The 24,445-nt window shown below is 42.2% G+C and overlaps 1 protein-coding gene across 2 annotated transcripts in view; it reads right to left on the reverse strand.

The window, feature by feature from the left end:
- Positions 1-24,445, reverse strand: part of LOC126185223 (plastin-2) — a 203,630-nt gene that overhangs the window by 108,644 nt on the left and 70,541 nt on the right. Inside the window, exons 1-2 of one of the 2 annotated variants that reach the window (XM_049928102.1) lie at positions 3,550-3,675; positions 12-176 (exon numbers count right to left, since the gene is read on the reverse strand). In XM_049928102.1, coding sequence (XP_049784059.1) covers positions 12-176; positions 3,550-3,618 — 234 coding nt within the window. In that variant the 5' untranslated portion in view covers positions 3,619-3,675. Of the gene's footprint in view, positions 1-11; positions 177-3,549; positions 3,676-24,445 lie in introns of those variants that run through there. The other variant, XM_049928103.1, reaches the window with a different exon arrangement.

Here is a 24,445-nt window from a genome sequence, read left to right on the forward strand (position 1 = left end):
TGTACAAATACCTTCTCAAATTCATCAAAGGAGAGGCGGCCAGAATGGTTAGATCCACGGCTGTTAAATTCTGCTATTATTTTTCTAACTTCCCATCCAGGAATTTTGAATCCGCAAACCTCCAGGGCTTCTCGTAACTCTGACAAATCAATGAAACCATCTCCATTTTTGTCGATCTGTAACAACACCAAAAAATTATAAATCACTTAATGTACAAACCTTAACTTAATGATTAATTATATATCATGTAATACTTTGTTTTGTATCAAAACAAGAACAAGACAACAACTCCGAAAGACAATGAAGCCAACTGTTACTAAGGCATAATGACAGTGAGGTTAATCTGTTCCCCTCTACATTTTACTTGTTTTTACCTACTTAAGTTTGGCTGGAAGTGTTTCAGAAATAAAGCACTTAGTTAATAATAATATGAAGGCAATATAGTTTCAAACCACAGACAGAATTTTAAATTTTTAAATTCTTTCTAAAAAGTCTGATTGGCTGACTTACATACATGCTTCTTGAAAAATACATTTGTTATTTTATTAGCCTATTCTGAATGTTTCCGGCTATCTTCTGCTTATAAAAGAGAAATCTTTCTGTAGTCCTGATTTTCAACGCTCATTATTTCTCCTTAAATGATAGGAAACCATATTTACCAAGGAAGTGAACTTAACCATACTTTGAATACAGTAAACACAATAAATTTGTGGATGGTTCATAATTGTGTAAGCATGATATGATTAGTAGCAAAGTGCACTGCTTCTGAAGCATCCATGGCTAAACTCCAGTAGACAAAAACTAATGTTTTTCTGAACATTTTAAGTAATTTTGGTTAATGGATAAACACAACTGTGAACTTTCACTCTGTCACAAACCAGAAAGAAACGAACTTTAAGATGCGGTGACTTCCATTCAGACTTTCTCCTTCACCTTTTTTGAGAAAGTTTGGCCATTTATTATACAAAATGGAGTTTAAGTGCTGCAGAACAGCCATGTCCGACACTTTCTGCCTGATCGGAATGATTGAATGATTGAGTCAAACGTCACAATAGCATATAATCACACCAGAACAAAGCATACCTATTCCTGTTACACAATTACAGGTACATTTTATAGGGTTGCACTGTAGGGCTCATGAAGCTGAACAGCATTCATGGAGTGCTGCACATATGGATCACAATATAATTCTGTGCTGCCTATTTCACTGATGGTTCGTGGAACAGTAACGCATTCAAAGACCAGGTTCTGGATGGCAACACACATCAAAATTACTGTGAATGCCTTTTATGGTCTGCACTGGCTATCACAACACCATCTATAGAAGAGTTCTGGAATTATTTAATACCTGAAGTTTAAACGTGGGCCATCAGAAATCACTATTTGGCAGAAGAATTTTAAGCTTGAGGCAGAAATTGCAGGTAAGTCAAAGTGTGGATGATGCAACAGTGACAATGGTAAGTTGATATTTTACGCAGTCTCACAAAAATTCTGAAAATATCCATTCAGATTATTACAGTCTTTAAGACAGCAAGAGTTGTGTCACAGAACCAATCATTCGTGTTTACAACGGGTTTTCTGTGAAATTAACTTTATAGCCTTTTCACTTCCCCGAATTCCTTTCCTTTCCTTCGAAATAGTGGACCTTATTACAGTGTCACCTCATTATCCTTTTTGCACAGTCTGCATTACCTTCAAGATGTATTTTTATATCTAACTAGTGGGTACAATTTACAAGGAAAGTAGTAGTGCTTCACTAAATCCAAGTAATAATACTGACACCACATACATTTACACCTGGAAGAAAAGGTGAAATGACAACAGAGCAAATGTATCCGTGACACTGTCACAGAAAGAGTACTGGATCAGAACGAAACACACATAAGCAATTACAATTAGCCTTTTTAATGTCATTGCCTGAGCTATTCCACAATTTGCCCCAACTGATTTAGGAACATTTATTAAATCAGGTTGGTGAGGTATAGATTTGCACGTGAGAGACAGAATGAGAGCAGAGAGCAAGAGATTCCTACCAACATGCCTAGAATTTGCTTGTGTAAAGTATTGCAGCAAGTCTCAGATACACTATCTGAGAAATTATTAGTATATAGAACTGAAGCTGAATATAATGTGTTTTAGGAGTCATAAAATTAATTAAAAGATAATCTTTAAAAATGTGCAAAACCATTTCAAATCCATTAATTGTTTCCTCTAGTGTAGTTTGGTTAAAAGTAAAGTTAAATACCCTATTTCAGCTAACTATACATAGGAGGGTTACACTGGAGTGCTATATTTAAAATCATCTGAAGATCAGCATCATCAGAGTAGTGAAGATACTCATCAGCTGCAGTCAGCAGAAATTGTCTTCTTGTCCCCATTCTTTGGCATCATACAAAGTGGTTCAACATGCTAACTCAATTCTGAAGTCACATAAGACTTGCTTAGCTCGAACTCAAGCCACTAGAAGAATACGTTTATTTCACAGACCTCACAAATGCTTCTAAGGATTCTAGCAATAACATAACTTTAGGTTAATTGTCACAAATTTAATATTAAAAACTTTAATCTCTTTACAAACTGACTTCTGCATACACACTGAAAACTTGACAAATATTTCAGATGATACCACTATATGTTGAATAAGACAGCAGCATTAAAGCATCCAGTTTTTACAGATACCCGTCATGAAAGGGTGGTTATCCCATATTAACAAACATTTAAAGTTTTACTGGTTGATCCAATCCACCATTTGTTAAGGATTTTGAAGAACCTCCCACAATTCTGCCATTCTCCTCTCAATGAACTGTGTATCAATTTTATATGAACTGTTCTTATCTAACATCCTTCCCAAAATTTTTCTCAGTAACTGACATTTTTCTACACACAACAATCAAAACTGAAGATTTAAAAGCACGAATACAAAGAGTAACTAAATGAAAGTCTACATAAAAGTTGTACTAGACTGCTGTAGTGGGAAATACATTTACTTCAATTTGGTTATGAATAACAATGCTCTTTTTGTAGTGGGTGTATACTGTTATACAGGTTAATAACCACATTTTGACTGTCTTTTGCACAAGCCAAAATACATTATGTGACACAAAAATGTTACATCAATCATAGTGTCAAGCTCACTCTTAAAGGCTTTGGTGGATGATATATGTTACTTAAAGTACAGTTATTTATCATACTGCACACGTTCTGATTAACAGTGTTGTTTTTCGTAGTAGCAAAAATGATCTAGTCACATTGCAAAGAATGTTAGTGATGACTATGGTAAAACTAATATCTGAAGTGCAGTCCAAATTAAAACGATACCAAGTTTTAGTTCTGCCACACAACTTATATCAAGAACGAAACATGACTGTACCACATATAATATGTGTGAGGAATAAATTTTAAACTGGTTCTGATGAACAAGGGTCAATTAGTAAATATGACTGAACCATCTGAAGGATTTTAACGACAACGTTATGTGAACGCATTTCCTGATCTGAACCGAAAGGTTCCCACGCATTTTCCGTGCGCTGAGTAATAAAATTAACTCACGCGAGAAAAGAATTCGTACGCGTCTTCGTCTAGCTCGTCGAATATGGAAACGTAACCGTTGCTTTCCATCGTGCCCAACGAACTGCCATCTACCACCTATTTGCTTCTGAGACAGGTATTTCGTCCCGTGCTGATAACCACTTACGTAAGCTGATAAAGGCGACGTCACGATAGCAGATTTTGTACGGAATGCATCTTTCATATTTTTTCCGCTATAGCTATGAACGATTACAGACTGTCCCTTCCGTTGCCAACTCTAAATGGAAATTAATTTGTTTGAGAAATAATTCGACTGTCGGCAGTACCACTACGAGAAATTACTGTTTCTCCCTAATTAGTAGGTGTTAATATTTCGGCTAATTTATGAGAGGCTGTCTCAGTAGTCTACAAATCAAATTGTTATTCTCTCTCCAGATCTGCGTAGATTACTGAAGATACATAACATCAACCAGGAAAAATACATTTGCTAGAATCCACAGAATAATTTCAGTTACTGAAGACTAAATCAAATAATTTAGTAACCAGTGGAACTAAATTGGTTCTAGCTTGATCATAAAGTAAGTGATAAACTAGGAAAGCTATGAGAATACGCGTAAAAATGGAGCATCCACTAAAACGACTATGGAAAAAAAAAGACAGCAGCAGTCCAACTAACCATCTTGTGATGTATTTCTCTAACTTTTTCCGATGTCTTGGGACAATAATATTTCTTCTTCCGGTATTTTATTTATTTAGTTAACTACACTCCTCGAGTCATGTCACCGACTCACCTTATATATGGCTCCACGATTATTAAGCCCAAACGCTGGAAGAAGAAATATTGCTGTCCCGGAAGCATGACTGAAAGATGACGGCATAACTGTGTTCGGTTTTAACTGTTAATGTGGGAACACATAGATGGCTTTTAATACATCCAGATGTAAACATCTGAATTAACATGATTAAAATAATGTGCTCCGATTCATTGCTGAACGAACGAGTATAGCGTGCATAATTATTTTCAGGAGAAATGCGCATCATTCGTCATGCAGTGCTAGACTCCTTTCCGCCAGCAATGATAGGGGACGGTATCTGCGTCGGATTGCACAGGCGCTCACGAATGCTCGAAAATGTTGAAGGGAGTAGTACATGTTCAATTAGGAGCAGTCTAACAAGACGCGAGCTGGGCGAACTGTAGGGTCGCGCTGCAGCCGCTATATTGCACACGACTGGATCCCCGACCGCTGTAAGCGAGTGTAAAAAGTGAAAAATTAATTTCGTGTGCATAAATATATATTCCTAAGACGCACGCATTGTGTACAACGTCGGAAGATAGCTACAAACACATTTTTAAAGCTTCCTCATATAGTAAACTGTGCATCGAGAGAGCAGAGAGGCATTTAGCTAGCTAGGCATTTGCAGTAAGCTGTAAATCTTATCGCCGGAAGAAATTAAGGGAGCAACCTTGCTAATTCTGGAACCAGTCAGCCTACAGCAAAATGTGAGAGCCCAGTAAATGCTAAGGCGGTGCTAGTGACAACTCCCTAAGACAAACGACTACGCATTTTGTGAACGGTTGTGCGAAAATATGCAGAAACTAGTGAACTGAAAACTTTTTGTTCCTAACAACTTCGACTATGTATGCAGACGAATTTTTATGGTAACGTACAGAGGAAAATATTTATTACCGTACAAACTCGTCTGTAACTACTGCGGTCACCAATACTACAAAAAGGGTTCTTGCGGCTGACTGTTTACGATCATTTTGAAGTACTACGAAAACCTATGCTCTCTACGAGAAATTCTCTCAAAAATTACTAACCCTAATACTGGTTAGATGCAGTTAGCTTGGCAGCTATCCTCATTTCAACGTAACTTCTGCATGCTGTTTCACCAACGATCGTCCCAACGCACTCTCACTCAGACCTGCTCTTGTGGTTCCTACCTATCCCATCTACAAGCATTTCCAGAAACGACTCGTGCAATTATCAGTGTCCATCCATTCTATCTGGTCGAGTCATTGTGTTCTTTATTAGCCATTTTTTTTCTAATTAAAGCGTTCCAGGACAGCTTCATTCCTAGCTCCACATCTACACAGATACTCTGCAAATCACATTTAAGTACCTGGCACAGGATTCATCGAACCATCTTCACAATTCCCTATTATTCCAATCTCATATACTGCGCGGAAAGAACGAACACTTATCTTTCAATACGAGCTCTGATTTCCCTTATTTTATCATGGCGATCGTTTCTTCCTATGTAGATCGGCGTCAACAAAATACTTTCGTATTCAGAGGAGAAAGCTGGCGATTGGAATTTCGTGAGAAGATTCCTCCGCAGCGAAAAACGCCTTTGTTTTAATGATTTCCATCCCAAATCCTGTATCACTACAGTGACACACTCCCGTATTTCGCGATAATACAAAACGTGCTGCCCTCTTTTGAACTTTTTCGATGTACACCGTCAATTCTATTAGGTAAGGATCCCACTCTGCGCAGCAGTATTCTAAAAAAGAGGACGAACAACCGTGGTGTAGGCAGTCTCCTTCGAAGATCTGTTACGCTTCGTAAGAGTCCTGCCAACACAACGCAATCTTTGGTTAGCCTTCCTCACAACATTTTTTGTGTGTTCCTTCCAATTTAAGTTCTTCGTAATTGTAATTCCTAAGTATTTAGTTGAATTTGCGGCCTTTAGATTTGACTGCTTTATCGTGTAACCGAAGTTTAACGGATTCCTTTTAGCGCTCATGTGGATGACCTCACTTTTCGTTATTTAGGGTCAACTGCCAATTTTCGCACCATATACATATCTTTTATAAATCGTTTTGCAAGTTGTTTTGATTTTCTGATGACTTTACTAGTCAATAAACGACAGCGCCATCTGCAAACAATCAACCCATCTGATCTTTTTAGTCTCCTGTAAACACATTTATACAGCCACTGGTCGAAGCTGCTGCCGCCGCTACACATAGCCGATGAGGCGTTGTCAGATAAAAGTAGCGGCAACGAGTCCGGTAACCCAAGATTTCGTCGCTGGGCAGTCAAAGTGGGACAGTGCACCAGAATATGGGCCACTGTCAACCGGGCGCCGCACTGACACTCAGGCGGGTCTTCACGGCGCAGGAGGTAACCGTGGGTCGCCAAAGCGTGGCCAATGCGGAGCAGGCAAAGGACAACTGACTCCCTGCGAGAAGCCCACATGGAAGGCATTCGTAAGTCTCCTTAATGACACGCAGTTTGTTGTGTGTACTGTTATCCTATTCCGTCTCCCAAAGCCGAAAAACCCTTCGGCGTAAGTCAGAACACAGGTTCAGAGATGCCAATCTCCAGAAGCGGTTTCCACGTAGCTTGTTTGGCTAGCCTGTCGGCAAGTTCGTTGCCTGGGATGTCGACGTGTCATGGGGTCCACACAAATACCACTGAACGACGGGACCGGTCCTGGGCATCGACGGACTCCTGGATTGACGCTTCCAAAGTATGGCGAGGGTAGCACTGGTCGATAGCTTGTAGGCTGCTCAAGGAGTCAGTACACAGAAAAAACTATTCCCCGCGGCATGAACGGATATACTGAAGTGCATGAGATGGGCAGCAGCTCTGCAGTAAATACAATGAAGCCAGCGGGCAAGGAATGCTGTTCAAAATGGCCTTTGTGGATGTAGGCGAAGCCAACATGACCATCAGCCATCGAACCGTCGGCGTAAACCGCTTCAGAGCACCTGAACAAGTCAAGAATTGAGAGGAAGTGACAGTGGAGAGTGGCAAGTGTAACTGAGTCCTTAGGGTCATGCGAAAGGTCCAGACGAAACTGCGGCCTAGGTTTACACCATGCAGGTGTATGCAGACAGACCTGGATGGGAGGTGGCAAAGGGAATGACTTCAGTTCAGACAGAAGGGATCGCACGCGAACCATAATCGTTAGCCCTGACCTGGACCGCCAATGCGGAAGATGAACTGCTGTGGGTGGAACAAAGTGAAAGTAATTCGGCAGGAGAACTATGAATGTGTGCAACATAACTGGCGAGCAGATGTGCGCGTCGGATCTGCAATGGCGGCCTCCACCAGGACACTGGTCACCGGACTCTTTCTAAAAGCTCCCGTCGCTAGGCGAACGCCACAGTGGTGCACTGGGTCGAGTACACGCAACGCTGAGGGCGTCGCCGAACCATAAATCACACCCCCATAGTCAAGACGCGATTGAACAAGGGTTTTGTAGAGCTGCAGCAGAGTAGAGCGATCTGCACCCCATTTGGTGTTGCTCAGGCAGCGGAGGGCATTGAGGTGCTGCCAGAACTTCCGCTTAAGCTGCTGATGGTGAGGTAGCCAAGTCAATCTGGCGTCGAAAACCAGTCCTAAGAATCAATGTCTCTCCACTACAGTGAGTGGATCGTCATGAAGGTAAGGTTCTGGTTCCGCATGAATGGTACGACACCGACAGAAGTGCATGACACACGACTTAGCGGCCGAAAACTGGAAGCCGTGGGCGAGAGCCCATGACTGCGCGTTGTGGATGGCTCCCTGCAGGCGCCGCTTAGCAACACCAGTACTGGTGGAGCAGTACGAAATGCAAAAGTTGTCTGTATACAGAGAGGGTAAGACAGACGGCCCTACAGCTACTGCTAGACCGTTAATGGCCAGTAAAAATAGTGATACACTCAATACAGAGCCTTACAGAACCCCATTCTCCTGGATATGGGGGCAACTACGGGAGCATCAACTTTGACACGGAAAGTATGGAGCGACAGGTAATTCTGGATAAAAATTGGTAGTGGGCCCGGAGACCCCATCGTATAATGGGGCAAGGATATGATGTCGCCAGGTGGTGTCATACACTTTGCGTATGATCAAAAAAGACAGCAACAAAGTGTTGGCGTTTGGAAAAGGCTGTTCAGATGGCAGAATCAAGGGACACAAGACTATCAATGGTAGAGCGACCCTGGCAGAAGCCTCCCCGACATGGAGCCAGTAGGTCACGTGGCTCCAGGACCCAACCCAACCGCCGACACACCATACGGTCCAGCAGTTTAAAATAACGTTGGTGAGGCTGACAGCTATCCACATCAAGCGGATTTTTACCGGATTTGACCACCGGAACGATGGTGCTCTCCCGCCATTGCGGTGGAAAGACGCCATCGCATCAGATGCGGTTGAAGATGACAAGGAGACGGCACTTGTAGTCAGACGAGAGATGTTTAATCATCTGACTGTGGACCGATCTGGCCCAGGAGCTGTGTCAGGGCAATGTGCAAGGGCGCTGACGAGTTCCCACTCTGTGAATGGGGCGTTATAAGGTTCACTGCGGTGTGTAGTGAACGACAGGAGTTTCTTTTCCATCTGCTGTTTTAGGGTGTGGAAGGCTGGGGGGTATTTCTCCAACACAGAGGCTCGAGCACAGTGCTCAGCAAAGTGCTTGGCAATCGCGTTTGCGTCGGTACAGAGCACGCCACTGATGATAACGCCAGTGACACCTGTTGGGGTCTGGTACCCAAAAAGACATCTGTTCGTCCAGACCTGGGAAGATTACTTATGGCACGCAATGGTCGACAAGTAACTCTCCCAACACTCCTATTTCCGTCGTTTTATAAGCAGGGGAACGCAGGCAAGGAGCCACTTAATGGCTATGAAGTGCTCTAGGGAAGGGTACCGCGTATGTCGCTGTACAGCTCGCCGACGCTCTTTAATTGCATCAACGATTTCCGGCGACCACCAAGGCACTGTCTTTCACCGCAGGCACTCTATAGAACGAGGGATCGCGTTTTCCGCCGCAGAAATTATCGTTGTAGTGACCTGCTCAATCATAACATCGATGGCACCATGTGGGGGAGATTGAATCCTGAATTACAAGAACCGTGGCGAATACAATAGCGTGTCAGGTGGAGTTTGCGTTTATGTCCTGAACTCGGTATGTAGTGAACCTGTACCCCTTCAAACTCCTTTTGAAGTTGTGGCTGTCAGGATACGGACGTCGCAGGAAATAACTGTCTGCACCCTCTAGATGGTGTGGTACCCCTGAATGTATTGGCTGCACTGATACAATTACTCCCTAAACCTTTCCTACTTTTGGGAGATTTTAACGCCCATAACCCCTTGTGGAGCAGCACCATGCTTACTGGCCGTGGCAGATACGCCGATAATTTACTGCCCAACTCGACCTCTGCCTCTTAAATACTGGGGCCGCCACACATTTCATTGTGGCTCGAGGTTACTCGGCTATTGATTTCAGTTTGCAGCTCAGGATTCCTCCCATCTATGCATTGAAGAGCACATGACGACCTGCGTGGTAGCGACCACTTCCCCATCTTCCTGTCACTCCCCCAGCGTCATGCTCACGGACGCCTATCCAGGCCTATTCTAACCCGCAGACTCTCAGCGGGAGTCTTCGTGTTTTACTGCCCCTTTTAATACATATCAATGAAGCATATATAGGCTAGACTAATTTGGGGGGAAAACGCACGCACGCGCGCGCACAAAAGCGCACGCGCGCTAGTTGATAGCTCCATGAGGTTGTTCGCACACGATACAGTTGCCTCTAAGAAGGTAGCAAACGCCAGAAAGTGAAGCAAACCTGCAGGAAGACATGCTCAGCATCGATGATTGATGCAGTGAGTAGCAGCTGATCCTGAGTGTAAACGAATGTTACGTATTACAACTCCCTGCAACAGGTGTCGGTCCTCTGCAAGTCTTCCTGCTCTTGGCTTAAGTTTTCTAGCATTGTGACTTCTCTGCAGACAACAGCGTCATCCATGAAACGACCCGTACAGCATCCGACATTCTACACTAGGTCATTTATCTACATTTTGAAAATTAACGATTGTATAACATTCCCTTAGGATGCACCCGAAGTTGCTCTTACGTCTCTGATGATTTTTCTCCATTAAGAACAACATACTAAGTTCTGTTCCCTAAGCACTCTTCAATCCAGTCAAACAGATGGCCTGGTAAAAGTTTTTGTCAAGTATCCGGCAAACTGTAGGAAATGGAGCTGATTGGCTGAGATTCATTGGAAAGATCTTAAGGAAACATAATTCATCCACGAAAGAAGTGGTTTATATATACGAGAGAGAGAGAGAGAGAGAGAGAGAGAGAGAGAGAGAGAGAGAGAAAGAGAGAGAGAAAGAGAGAGACGTTGTTAGACAGCCGTTGTGCATCACAGAGACATTTACCAGACATTTTAAGACAGTACGGGAAGATTAAGACAATATTTTACTTCTGTCATGTACGTTTCGTGAAACTACAACGAAAAGTCAGAAAAATTAGAAGTAACAGGGAGGGTTACCAACAATCATTGTACCCACACAAGTGGGAGTGGAACAGGGAAGAAGGGTTGGTGTGGGTGGGAGGGAGGGAAGGGATATAGTGGTACCAGGAGTATCCTCTGCCACATGCCATAAGGTGGCTTGTGTAGTTTAGACATAATGATATTACGGTGTAATAATCCCACAGAAAAATCTAGCTGGATAGCTGTGTGGGTCACGTGCCGCTCTCTGGACAGGGATGCTCGCCAACCCTGGATCGAATCCGCCTGAGGGATAAATGGCGAGGGTCGGTATGCCAGCCAGCCTGGATGTAGATTTTAGGCAGTTTCCGAAATTCTGCACGATTGATACATATTTACGGAACTCCTCTCACCGGAGGTACGAGTCCTCCCTCGGGTATGGTTGTGTGTACTTTAAGTAGAGTGGAAGTCTAGGGACCGATGACCTCAGCTGTTTGTCTCTTAGGAATTTACACATTCTAACAGTTTTTAGGGAACTTATGCTCACACTCACATGAATAACACGACAGGCAGACTTTTAAGGTACACACACTCCGTCCTGGGGAGGGAGGGAACAGGGGTGGGTGATAGGAAAGGTATCCGTCCACCCCTTAAATTAAACATGGCAAATCCATTTATAACCATGCTGACCCAGCGCCAATGCGGGATGGAGGAGGAGGAGGAGGAGGAGGAGAAGTAGTAATTATCTTGTGTAAGCCCGTGGACAGGTACTGAGAAGGTATGTTGGAGGACCTTGATGATTTTGTGTATTTTTGAGGAGCAGATGTGTGGCGCCTTTATATCAGACCCAGAGTTTCAGCCCTCCATGCCCATGCGATACACAGGCTGGCGGGACGATACAGGTAAGCACAGCATTCAGGGCAAGTCCGGGCAGCTTGATGCGCCTCACTGGCAAGTAGTTTCCTGAGGTCAGTGGGTCACACTCTGTGGTTACTCGCCGGACCAGCCTGTTCCTTATTCTGCTGAAGATGACGGACGGTTTATCCAACGAACTCAACATCGTTGTCATTAGTCCCTTCATCTTCATCCTTTTATCACCCAAAAGAAAAGTTTCACGAGTAATACACAGTCTGATCAAGAGCAGTGCATGTCACAAATAATGACCTACAGAGAACATTGAAGTCAGAGAGAATCAATAAAAAAAAAAGAATATGCAAAGGAGAAGATACAGCAATGGGAAGTAGACTGTGGGTACAGGTTTCCCCACATTAACAGGTGGTGCAGAACATGTATCAGGCAGCTCACTTTCTTTCCCACATTTCCACCGAACTCGTAAAAAAAGAAAAATTTAATGCACTGTTAAGTGATAAGGACAAATTCTAAGATTCCTAGTACAGTAAGGTAAGACTTGCAGTTTATATCTACACTGGGGTGGAGCTGACTCAGTGTCTCCAGAGGGTGGAACAAGCGGTAAGACGTCAGTAGTAGTGCTACAGGGGTGCGAGCACATTTTGTTTGCGCGGGTTGCCTACATCTGGGGCAGGTATGCACTCAGAGGCAAACCTATTGTTCTCGTTGGATTGACAGGTCATTGACCTATTGTTCTGTTAAGTGGTTTTCCATGTCACTGCACTTAATCTATTGTTCCCCATCCCCTCAGGAAACCCCCACCCCTCATTGCTACAGGTACACTTTCAGGTCAGTTATTTAATAGACTCCACTCTCACTATTATCAATTTGACTGGCTACTTAATTAAGTTGATCAATTAATTAATCTCTCTGGTGGGAAAGTGCCATGCCCCCCTGGAGGGAAGTTCAAATTCCATCAGGTTGGAAACCTCTACAAACCTAAGAAAATGGCGGGAAAGAAAGGGCACTTGGGCTACCTCCACTAACCTAAGTCACCCAACTGCCACCTCTTCCTAGCGATAGGTGGGGAAGAACTTGACCTGTGATGGACTTTACTCCATTTTGCATTCACCAGTCTTTATTTACACAATTAGAGGCAGTACCACCATCCAGAGGGTGCAGTCGCCTGTTCTGTGATGTAATCCAAGACGGCGGGGAAAATGGCAAGAAACAATGTGATCACCATGGGCTCCGGAATCCAACCGACCTAGTACACGGAAGCGCCACCAGAGGGCGCTGTCATCCCTTCCATGATTTAATCCAAGATGGCGTTCTGTTGGTGGAGAGGAAGGGTCTCATAACAGGAAATTCAAGTGTATATTGTTTATTTATAAAAAAAATCAGCTTGTGGGGGTTGGATTTCACTTGTTCATCATTCTCTGCTATTAGGAAATATGTAGGTCTTGTAAGAAGTAATTACATGGAGCCCCCATGTCACCCCCATTTCCTTAAACTATTCTGCGCCTTTGATACCAAATTAAGTAATTAGTTGTCCTCCCACCATTTTCTGGTACACTTTTCGAATTTCACATGCTTTTGAAAGCCATTTCTGGCGAATTCTTCTTTGTCACCCACCCCTTAAACTTTTGTGCTGCGTTTTACATAAAAAGTATGCAAATTAGCCTAGTGTTCTGCACTTAAGCTGCTGTTCTGCTCCATTTCCCTAATCACGCACACCTTCCCCCTTAACAATTGTAATCCTAACACCAAATTGATGTAAAAAATTTATGCAAATTAATTAAATCGATATTTTTCACTTGCATGGGGTAGTTTTTTTTAATTCGCAGCATCTTATTGGTCGGTGAAATCAATGGAATACAGTTTAAACAAAAGATCGCTAATAAAAAAACACATCCCACTATTCGGCACCCGGCGCGCCGCTGCCCCTGGCCCTGACCCTGACCCCATCCCAGCCGCCGCCACAGCATCGCTCTGGCGTCCACGGACCGCACTCCCACAGGCTAGCGGGCTAGGGCTGCAGCAACCCGATTCTGCAGCTTCTCCGCCACTGCCATCACGTTCTCGCCGATCACGTAAGGTACAGCACACACCCCGGTCCACCTCGCCACAAACTCCAAGGCGGGCTCTCACAGATCCCACACACGAAACGCCTATGGGCAGCAAGTGTTTCTTGTTGCTGACGCTATACCTATCGATACTGACATCACAGACCGCGCTATAGAAATTGTTCCAGAATAGCACAGGTTGCTTTCTCCCTTTCTCCCTAGTGATCCTAACGAAACATACGAGACGTGACCAGCCGTGCGTACCTGCCCCAGTATGACTCACACCTCACCGCAAAACGTCCGCGTGGCGAATCTCCATGTAAAAGGTTTTCAATGTTATTCTGATGTCACATGGCTATGTAAAATACGAACAGAGTCGACCTCTCGGAAATTGTAGTGTCCCAGAAATAGTTAATGCTCGCTTTCTTGATGTCTCCGCTTATATGCATGGAAATTCTTGTCCTAACAGAAACTGTTTACGAAAATAGCGAGGAGTAAAAAATGGCTCTGAGCACTATGGGACTCAACGTCTTAGGTCATAAGTCCCCTAGAACTTAGAACTACTTAAACCTAACTAACCTAAGGACATCACACACACCCATGCCCGAGGCAGGATTCGAACCTGCGACCGTAGCAGTCCCGCGGTTCCGGACTGCAGCGCCAGAACCGCTAGACCACCGCGGCCGGCAGGGAGGAGTAACCCAGCAATATATCACGAAGTACCGTCTCGATGTAGTAAACATACAAAATCGACCCTTTTACATCATTCATACCTACACCAGGAAGACAGACAGCATCGTACACACTCCTTACAGCACTACAAATCTCCCCCCCCCCCCATTTTAATGGTAGACTGATGGTGCATTCTAGACAGGGGGAAGTTGCTGCAGGTCAATTTTTCCACTGTTCTGTCAAGATGCGTCAGTCACGTGACATAGCCTACGTGCAGTCATGTGTTTTGTATCTGATTTAAAGCACTGTATTTGCGATCCTTAACGGTAAACCTGTCGTTCATCAGAGGACTTCCATCTCATGTGTGATGAAACGTGACATTTTCCTCTAAACGAACTTTGATTTATGATATGTACTCCATCCCACTGTCGCAACTTGGGTGTAAAATAGGGACTTCAGCTTCATAACTAAGTTAGCAAAATGTGCTTGTGAGGCACTGCAATACCCGTGTAAACATTTGCCAACAGACATGCTATTTACAGACTTAGTGGCGCAAGTACTTTTAATATTCACATGTCGGACGCTGCTGCTATGCATTTATCTGTTTCCTCGTAAGAGGTATTCGCCGTTACTAACGATCATTTTATATAGGGCTGATGCAGGCATAGTATAATTTTCGAAATGTGATCGGATGTGAACAGTGGACGTTATACTTCTCCGGAAAGCTATATTGTACTCTTACCACACAGAGCCACTGTTTTAAGGAAGTACTTTATTTGTTTTACAGTTCGTTACCATAGTTTATGGTAGAGAAACCTGCAAGAAGGATGTATGTCTTACACTGGAACAGCGCTACATTCCATACGACTGATAGGTCAGAAATGAAAGCGATCTAATATTATGGCCCATTTTAAGTGCAGAAAGTTGTAGCCTTAGGAGTGCATGTGTTTATGTTCTCTCTTACCAGTACCTTCCAGGTAATAATCCTAGACTCTAGAACAATACTTTTAGAGTTGATAGCTTGGTTGATTTACATAAAAATGCGTCGAACTCCATCTGTTTGCATAAAAATAAAGTATTTCTTGTTGTTCTTAACCGTCTGCTATTACATCACGACACTTTAAAATCTGTTACTATACACTGATAAGGGGTGCTAACCTCCTCAGTATGGGCACATCTTGAGAAATCTTGTGTACTTTGATGGGTGAAGACTCTGCTAGCTCCATTCATTCACGAGACGTTGAGTGTAACAGCCTACTTCTGGTTGGTTGCAGATTAATCGGTAACGGTGCTGCACGGCGGGTTAGTCAGTGACAGTGTGAGGGGGTCTTTCACACTAATTTTACCGCAAGACAGCGAGAATGCTCTGTGACTCCCATACGCAGAGAGAGAGATTACATATTTCTGACACCTCGAGCATAGTGCTTAATTTATAGAGTGCTGCCCGATATCCTTTGATGGTGGATGCGTTCGAGAATTAACAATGAATAGATGTAATGCATAGTCATCTATCAACTTTGCAATGATACTCGCAAAGTGGAGAAGGGGTGGTTTAGCTATGATACTGGAATTGGGAAACATGCTGTCGCATCATTAGCCTGTGTTGAAATTACTGTAAAAGTGCTAAAGTTGTTCGCACTATCAACTGTGATGCTTATTATTAGAGTACATCGACGGTGTCTTTTCCATCCCATCCGTCCACTGGCATGCTGTTGGTTACAACATAATGATTGACTGACATCGCTTCTTTGATTAGAAGAAAGAGTTTTGGGGGATGGAGAACACCTTCTGGGGTGGATAGCACCGAAACAGGATCACGTACATGACTGCAATATGATGAATCAGTCGAAATGGAACGTACAGTCATCAGCTATTCCATGACTGACAGATGAGTTTAAATGTAGAGCTCGTGAATCACTTTCAGACTGTAGTTTTGAAACCATCCACAAGACTGCAAAAACTCCAATTTGCTTATATTGTAACACTATTATTTAAAATCATCCATTGTCTGTGGTGTGTTATGGTAGCCATAGTAACGATATGATTTACATTGTGCGACATCTAGTTCCCTGCGAGAGGCTGTGAATCAGAATGTCAATGTCAGTTTAGAACGTGACACAGACATCGAAGTCACGGCAGAAAAACAAAATGTAATGCAGTGTACAAAGCGTGTTACAGCAGAAAAACTAATGTTTCAAACAACGAGACAGGGCCACAGGAAGCATCTGTTACTATTTACAGTATAGTCTACGGGATACGATCATCCTCCTGCAGTACAGGCGATGAAACCTTTAACTAGCCTCTGCAGTGGATCAAAAGCTGTATATTTAATAGGATCGTTCTGCACCGGCAGCGGCAGCAGCAGCAGCAGCAGCAGTTTCACAGGTAAATTCAATGACGGACAGGGTGTACTGTTAGGACTGCTAAGAGGAATGCTATTCTGGGAAGCATTGCAACATATCTCTCTCTCTCTCTCTCTCTCTCTCTCTCTCTCTCTCCACTTGACCCACGTCGCAACTACGCGTCATCGCGTCAGTAACAGCGCCTAGATGAGGTCTATATCAGATGAAGTTAGTGGAGCTTTTATAGTTCATAATTTTTCTCTGTTGGATGGTACAGAATAACGATGATAGCATGTTGGGCTGATAGATGTGTATGGCCTTTGGTCTTCTTCTGACTGTAGTATCTGTATCTGGTTTGAAGACTCACCACAATGTGCACATTTCCACCGAATGGTCGAAACACTGTCCTCTTGCACTAACTCACGTCATTCTGTTTCTACACGGGTTGCAGAAGGTGCTGGATATGGCTTTCTCCGACTTCTGCTCAGTTCAGACTTAAATTGGAACTATCAGATGCGCAAAGCTGCAGAAATGGGAGCAGTTGCAGGATGCGTAGGGACTGATTGAAACCACATTGGAATTTTACTGTAGCAGATAGGTTCGAGAAAGGTGACTCGTTTCGAGATATGGAAGTCCCAGAAATATGATATGGCAATGAGACAGAATGCATAACAAATACTGGAGAAATATCTAGTGGCGGTGACGTGAGGGGGCGGGGGGGGGGGGCTGCAAATACCTATTTAATACCACGCTCCTTAGCCGAATCACTTTCAAAATTCGATAATTTTATTACGAGGGCGCATCTGGGGCTATGTGTAACCGCACTGCTGGTGTGATAACACACACTCCTACAATCACCGTCCCGGTATTTGTCTGGAGAAACCAATTCATTTGGAGGTAATGCCATACCTTGATTTATAAAGCCAGTATAGTTTTTAACATGGATACTTGTGTGCACCTGTAGAACCAAGACTTTTTGTGACAGTAACATATAAAAGTCGTTGCGATTTTTTTTAACATCTGTCTGATTATGCCTCTCTTTCTAAGACACAGTGGTAGTCAGCATTATTTTGTATCATATGTAATCATTTATTGGCAAAGTACTATACTTAGTAGTAGTAGTAGTAGTAGTAGTAGTAGTAGTAGTAGTAGAAGTAGATTAGATTAGATTAGATTAATACTAGTTCCATGGATCATGAATACGATATTTCGTAATGATGTGGAACGAGTCGAATTTTCCAATACATGACATAATTAGGTTAATTTAACAACATACTTAAGTTAATATAACAACTATTTTTTGTGTGTTTTTTTATTTTTATTTATTTATTTATTTTTTATTTTTTTATTTTTTTTTTCTTAATTTATATCTAAAAATTCCTCTATGGAGTAGAAGGAGTTGTCATTCAGAAATTCTTTTAATTTCTTCTTAAATACTTGTTGGTTATCTGTCAGACTTTTTATACTATTTGGTAAGTGACCAAAGACTTTAGTGCCAGTATAATTCACCCCTTTCTGTGCCAAAGTTAGATTTAATCTTGAATAGTGAAGATCGTCCTTTCTCCTAGTATTGTAGTTATGCACACTGCTATTACTTTTGAATTGGGTTTGGTTGTTGATAACAAATTTCATAAGAGAGTATATATACTGAGAAGCTACTGTGAATATCCCTAGATCCTTAAATAAATGTCTGCAGGATGATCTTGGGTGGACTCCAGCTATTATTCTGATTACACGCTTTTGTGCAATAAATACTTTATTCCTCAGTGATGAATTACCCAAAATATGATGCCATATGAAAGCAACGAGTGAAAATAGGCGTAGTAAGCTAATTTACTAAGATGTTTATCACCAAAATTTGCAATGATCCTTATTGCATAAGTAGCTGAACTCAAACGTTTCAGCAGATCATCAATGTGTTTCTTCCAATTTAATCTCTCATCAATGGACATACCTAAAAATTTGGAATATTCTACCTTAGCTATATGCTTCTGATTAAGGTCTATATTTATTAGTGGCGTCATACCATTCACTGTACGGAACTGTATGTACTGTGTCTTATCAAAATTCAGTGAGAGTCCGTTTACAAGGAACCACTTAGTAATTTTCTGAAAGACAGTATTGACAATTTCATCAGATAATTCTTGTTTCTCAGGTGTGATTACTATACTTGTATCATCAGCAAAGAGAACTAACTTTGCCTCTTCATGAATATAGAATGGCAAGTAATTAATATATAATAAGAACAACAAAGGACCCAAGACTGACCCTTGTGGAACCCCATTCTTGATAGTTCCCCAGTTTGAGGAATGTGCTGATCTTTGCATGTTACGAGAACTACTTATTTCAACTTTCTGCACTCTTCCAGTTAGGTACGAATTAAACCATTTGTGCACTGTCCCACTCATGCCACAATACTTGAGCTTGTCTAGCAGAATTTCATGATTTACACAATCAAAAGCCTTTGAGAGATCACAAAAAATCCCAATGGGTGGTTTTCGGTTATTCAGATCATTCAAAATTTGACTGGTGAAAGCATATATGGCATTTTCTGTTGAAAAACCTTTCTGGAAACCAAACTGACATTTTGTTAGTACTTCATTTTTACAGATATGTGAAGCTACTCTTGAATACATTACTTTCTCAAAAATTTTGGATAAAGCTGTTAGAAGGGAGATTGGGCGGTAATTGTTGACATCAGATCTATCCCCCTTTTTATGCAAAGGTATAACAATAGCATATTTCAGTCTATCAGGGAAAATGCCCTGTTCCAGAGAGCTATTACACAGGTGGCTGAGAATCTTACTTATCTGTTGAGAACAAGCTTTTAGTATTTTGCTGGAAATGCAATCAATTCCATGTGAGTTTTTGCTTTTAAGCAAGTTTATTATTTTCTTAATTTCAGAGGGAGAAGTGGGTGAGATTTCAATTGTATCAAATTGCATAGGTATGGCCTCTTCCATTAACAGCCTAGCATCTTCTAATGAACACCTGGATCCTACTATATCCACAACATTTAGAAAATGATTATTAAAAATATTTTCAACTTCTGACTTTTTGTTCGTAAAGCTTTCATTCAATTTGATGGTAATACTGTCTTCCTCTGCTCTTGGTTGACCTGTTTCTCTTTTAATAATATTCCAAATTGTTTTAATTTTATTATCAGAGTTGCTGATTTCAGACATGATACACATACTCCTGGATTTTTTAATAACTTTTCTTAATATAACACAGTAGTTTTTAAAAAATTTTATAGTTTCTGGGTCACTACTCTTTCTTGCTGTCAGATACATTTCCCTTTTCCGGTTACAAGATATTTTTATACCCTTAGTAAGCCATGGTTTGTTACAAGGTTTCTTACGAGTATATTTAACTATTTTCTTGGGGAAGCAGTTTTCAAATGCATTTACAAAAATGTCATGAAATAAATTATATTTTAAATTGGCATCAGGTTCACGGTACACCTCATCCCAGTCTAACTGCTGTAGGCTTTCCCTGAAATTTGCAATTGTTAAATCGTTGACTGAACGTACTACTTTGGAGGACTGTTTAGTATTGCTGAATGGAGCTATTTCATATATTGTAACTAGCTGTGCACCATGATCAGAAAGACCATTCTCAACAGGCTGAGCATTTATCTGGTTAAACTTATCTTGGTCTACAAAGAAGTTATCTATCAGTGAGCTGCTATCCTTTACCACCCGAGTAGGAAAATCAATAACGGGTGTCACATTGAAAGAACCGAGTAATACTTCAAGGTCATTTTTCCTATTACCCTCTTTCAGAGAATCTACATTGAAGTCCCCACAAATAATAATTTGCTTCCCCCTGTCTGACAGATAGCACAACAAGGAGTCCAAATTTTTCAGAAATAGATGAAAATTTCCTGATGGGGACCTATATACAGTTACAATTATAAATGTGCCTTTATTTAATTTAAGCTCACAGGCACATGCTTCTATATGTTTCTCTACACAAAACTTTTTTGTTTCTCTACTTTTTGCACAATGATAACTTTTGACATATATGGCAACTACTCCTTTCTCCATATTTTCTCTCATTACATGTGCAGAGAGCTTATAACCACTTACATTTACCTGATCCATATCAGTAACAATGTGATGCTCAGACAGGCATAGTATATCTATTTCATTCTCAGCTTCTAAATCTTCTTAACAAACCAGAAGCTCATCTACTTTATTCTTTAAACTCCCAATATTTTGAGGAAATATACTTACATTATTTTTAATTATACTTTTATGAGAACCTTTCCTTATTCTAACATTTGCAGTACTCTCCTGTCTGAGTTTCTCATTGTGCTTAGGCCTAGTTCCTATACCAGTGGTCACATGGTGTTCAGAGAGGCAGATTATGTCAACTGGGTTGGGTGACTTTAATTCATCAATGCAATTACCTAGGACTGAGATACAACTTGGTGGAGATAAAATTTCTGGTGATTGGTGAAAATTTATAATTGGTAGCTGTGATTTGTGATAGGGGATGCGTGATAGGTTCATCTTGAGCACCAGGCTTATAATGTATGTGAGAGTTCAGACATGTGCAAAGGAGATGACTGTGGAATACTGTGATAGCAGAGGGAAGAGTATCTAAACTGATAACGATGGTACAGATATTTCTATTTCCAGAGCCACTGCCCTCAGCAGGGTGTATTTCTGATACTTCGCTCATTGTCTAATGTCCTTCAATTGAGACCGCAATCCTGACATTTAGTTGTAAGTACATGCATAAAATATTTGTGAGGTTGGTTTCTTAGGATGATGGTTCTGCCTCTGTGTGCAGAGTAGGTGACCTGTGCACAAATTATTCATGTTTTCCGTTAACCGTTGGAGCTGTCAGAGTGGAGAGGCCTGCTGGAGTGTACGAATGTAGATGAATTAACCGTGTTGTCCTCTAGACGACCAAATAGCGAACTAATACTTAGAATGTGTTGGATAGCTTTCGTGATAGCGAGGAAATTTGAGAAGATTGAATAAGGAGGTGTGTTTGCGCTGAACCATTATTCCCTCCCATGTAAATTGTTTGGTTGACTGCTTCTGCACATTTCGCGCCTTTATTTAGTTGAGAGAATATCGATTGAGGTATGTGCATCTAGCATGTGGAAGACACGTTTTCCAGTTCTCTAGACATGAGAAACACCTTAGTTGACCTAGTAAATTTTAGGGATGATTTAGAATCTGCTAGATCACCAATATTGGCATTCGCGAGTAGAAATATTCGTTTTCTCTTTTTTTCCGAGTTTCCGAGTAAATGTCTTTGCACACGGGATAAGTTTCTAGTTAGTCAGTGGTTTACAGAATGACACACCTAGCTAATGTTTCGGGTTTCTAGAGAAAATTTCCAGTCTACATCTTGGGAACTATCAGTATGATACTGCTGTGTGCAAACTATGCGAAAATATATTTGTTCTTCTAATCCCAGAGTCTGGAAATTGGTGTAGGAAAGCAAGCAAGCAAGCAGGGAAGCATGTCCAGACCAGAAACAGTAACGCATATGTGCTGGGGAGAGGGGGAGGTTGGGGAGAGGGAGAGGCCGAATTTCTGGAGCAGTTCTGAGGGCGCTCTGGTCACCTGCCGGGGATGGATAGCCGCCGACCTCACAGGGGAATACCTAGTGCTGTAAGGAGTGCATACAATGCTGTCTGTCTTAGTGGTATATATACAAATGATGTAAAAGGGGCGATTTTGTATGTTTACTACATTGAGACGGTATGTGGTGATATTTTGACGGGTTGGGGATCTGTTTCGTGTTCTAATATTCAAGCTCCTGTCCTCAGTGAGAGAGCAGTGTAATTGAGTGAGAGTCTTTCCGTATTTGACTAGATGTAGGGCATGCTGCAGGGTTTAATTGCTGGTGCAATATGGTGATCTGTACAAAATACTATCATGATGCTCTATTCATTCACAATACATTCTTTGTGCTGGGACGTACGAGCATGTACATACTGATTCGAAAAAAAGGGGGGGGGGGAGCTAGGTATGTACGGAAAGTTCTGAGAAAGCAAGTGTTAAAAGACAGGATGAAGCAGACAATCCATCTCTGGTGGGGATGCTGTCACTCGCCACTGTGGCATTAAGACATCTCCAGACCTGTAGCTGTACGATGCCGAAAATTCTGGCCATTTTTTTCTCTTCTGTATGACATTGCTTCGAAGGACGACGCCGGAAGCCTCGTGCAGCGCCGCGAATTTCGTGAGCGCACCGGACAGCGCAACGTGCACGCCTCTAGTCAGGCAATAGGTACCTTTCTTCGATTCTCTCGAGATTAATGATAATCAGATCCATTAGTTCCTCCTAAACGCATTTTAATTGTTGTTCTTACCTAAGCTATCCGAGTGTTTAATGATGAATGTCACGTTGCCAGCTACCTGTTCCAAAAGGTAATTACTCGCTCTTTTGTTAGAAAGCTACTTTTTTCCTGCCGTCCTTGCTTTCTTAATGCAAGTTTTTCTCCGAATTACAGGGCTAGTAGAAATCGAAAGAAGGTCAACGCTCCGGTTTGTGTCTGGAGGTCCGCGCATAATGCAGACAGTTTTTATTAAAGAATACTCAGTCTGCTTCGGTGTTTCCTTTCGCTCTTGTCGCAGGGCGTGTACTCTGTACTTCCTGATAACGTTTCATCCTCTTTGAATTCTTACTATTCACACGTGCTTCCAGCCTTATATAAGGGGTGTTCAAAAAAGAAACGAGCTAGAGGCATAATTACAGAAAGCCTATATGTTAGACGTATTGACACTGACTGTTGAGCACTTGTCCCACTGTGACAAGGCGGTGAATGGCTGTCTCATAAAATTCCCGGGGCTGCGATGTTAACCAGTTCCGCGCGTACAGCTGGACGACGTCGTCCGAGGTGAATCGTCTGCCCCTCAGAGCCTTTTTAGGGGGACCAAAAATGGCGTTATCACGGGGAGAGAGGTCCGGACTGTATGGATGTGGCCGAGAACCTCCCATTTGAATTTCTGCAGGAGTGCCGCGACTGTATTGGCCGTATGAGGCTTTGCATTTTCGTGAAGCAGAATGACCACAAGGGTGAGACTGTGTGGTCGTTTTGATTTGATCGCTTGGCGAAGGGTGGTCAAGGTTTGCGAGTAACGCTGGGCATTCACTGTTGTCCCGTCCGTGCTGCAGGCATTGAATCAGAAGGAGGCCATCTTTGTCAATGAAGAACGTCAACATAACCTTTCCTGCACTCGTGTGGACGGCGACGTCCAGCCGTACATGCGGAACTAGTTAACATCGCAGCCCCGGGAATTTTATGAGACAGACATTCACCAGCCGGGGTCAATACTTTAACATATAGGTACTGCTTTGTGTAATTATGCCTCCGGTTCGTTTCTCTTTGAACGCCCCTTATATTTCTCCCCTCTCAGGGTTGTAACCTCTTTCACCACCCGGCACAAAGCTACTGATCTTCCTAGGTGTCAGTTTCTTCCACTGGTCACTCGCGTTGAGCTCCGAGCAGCAACGGTATCGCAATGTACTACAAAATGCAGGTCCCGAGATGGTTGCCGATCCTCAAGTATGACTATATCTTTGTTCATTATACCGGCATTTATATGTTGCTGAGGTATTAATGGTCATTAAGTGGCATCTGTTCTTTCGAATCAAATTATCGCTCAAGGCATTTCAGTTTGCAGATTTTAAGTGTCTCCAGTTTCTGTCGTCTGAAGTGATCTGATCCAGATGCAGCCGTATCGACAAATGTGGTCACATTTGTCAGTCTGTTCCTTGTTCTGAAATGAAAGGTTGTCTTCAT

The sequence above is a fragment of the Schistocerca cancellata genome, chromosome 4, assembly GCF_023864275.1.
Source record: "Schistocerca cancellata isolate TAMUIC-IGC-003103 chromosome 4, iqSchCanc2.1, whole genome shotgun sequence".
Lineage (NCBI taxonomy): Eukaryota > Metazoa > Arthropoda > Insecta > Orthoptera > Acrididae > Schistocerca > Schistocerca cancellata.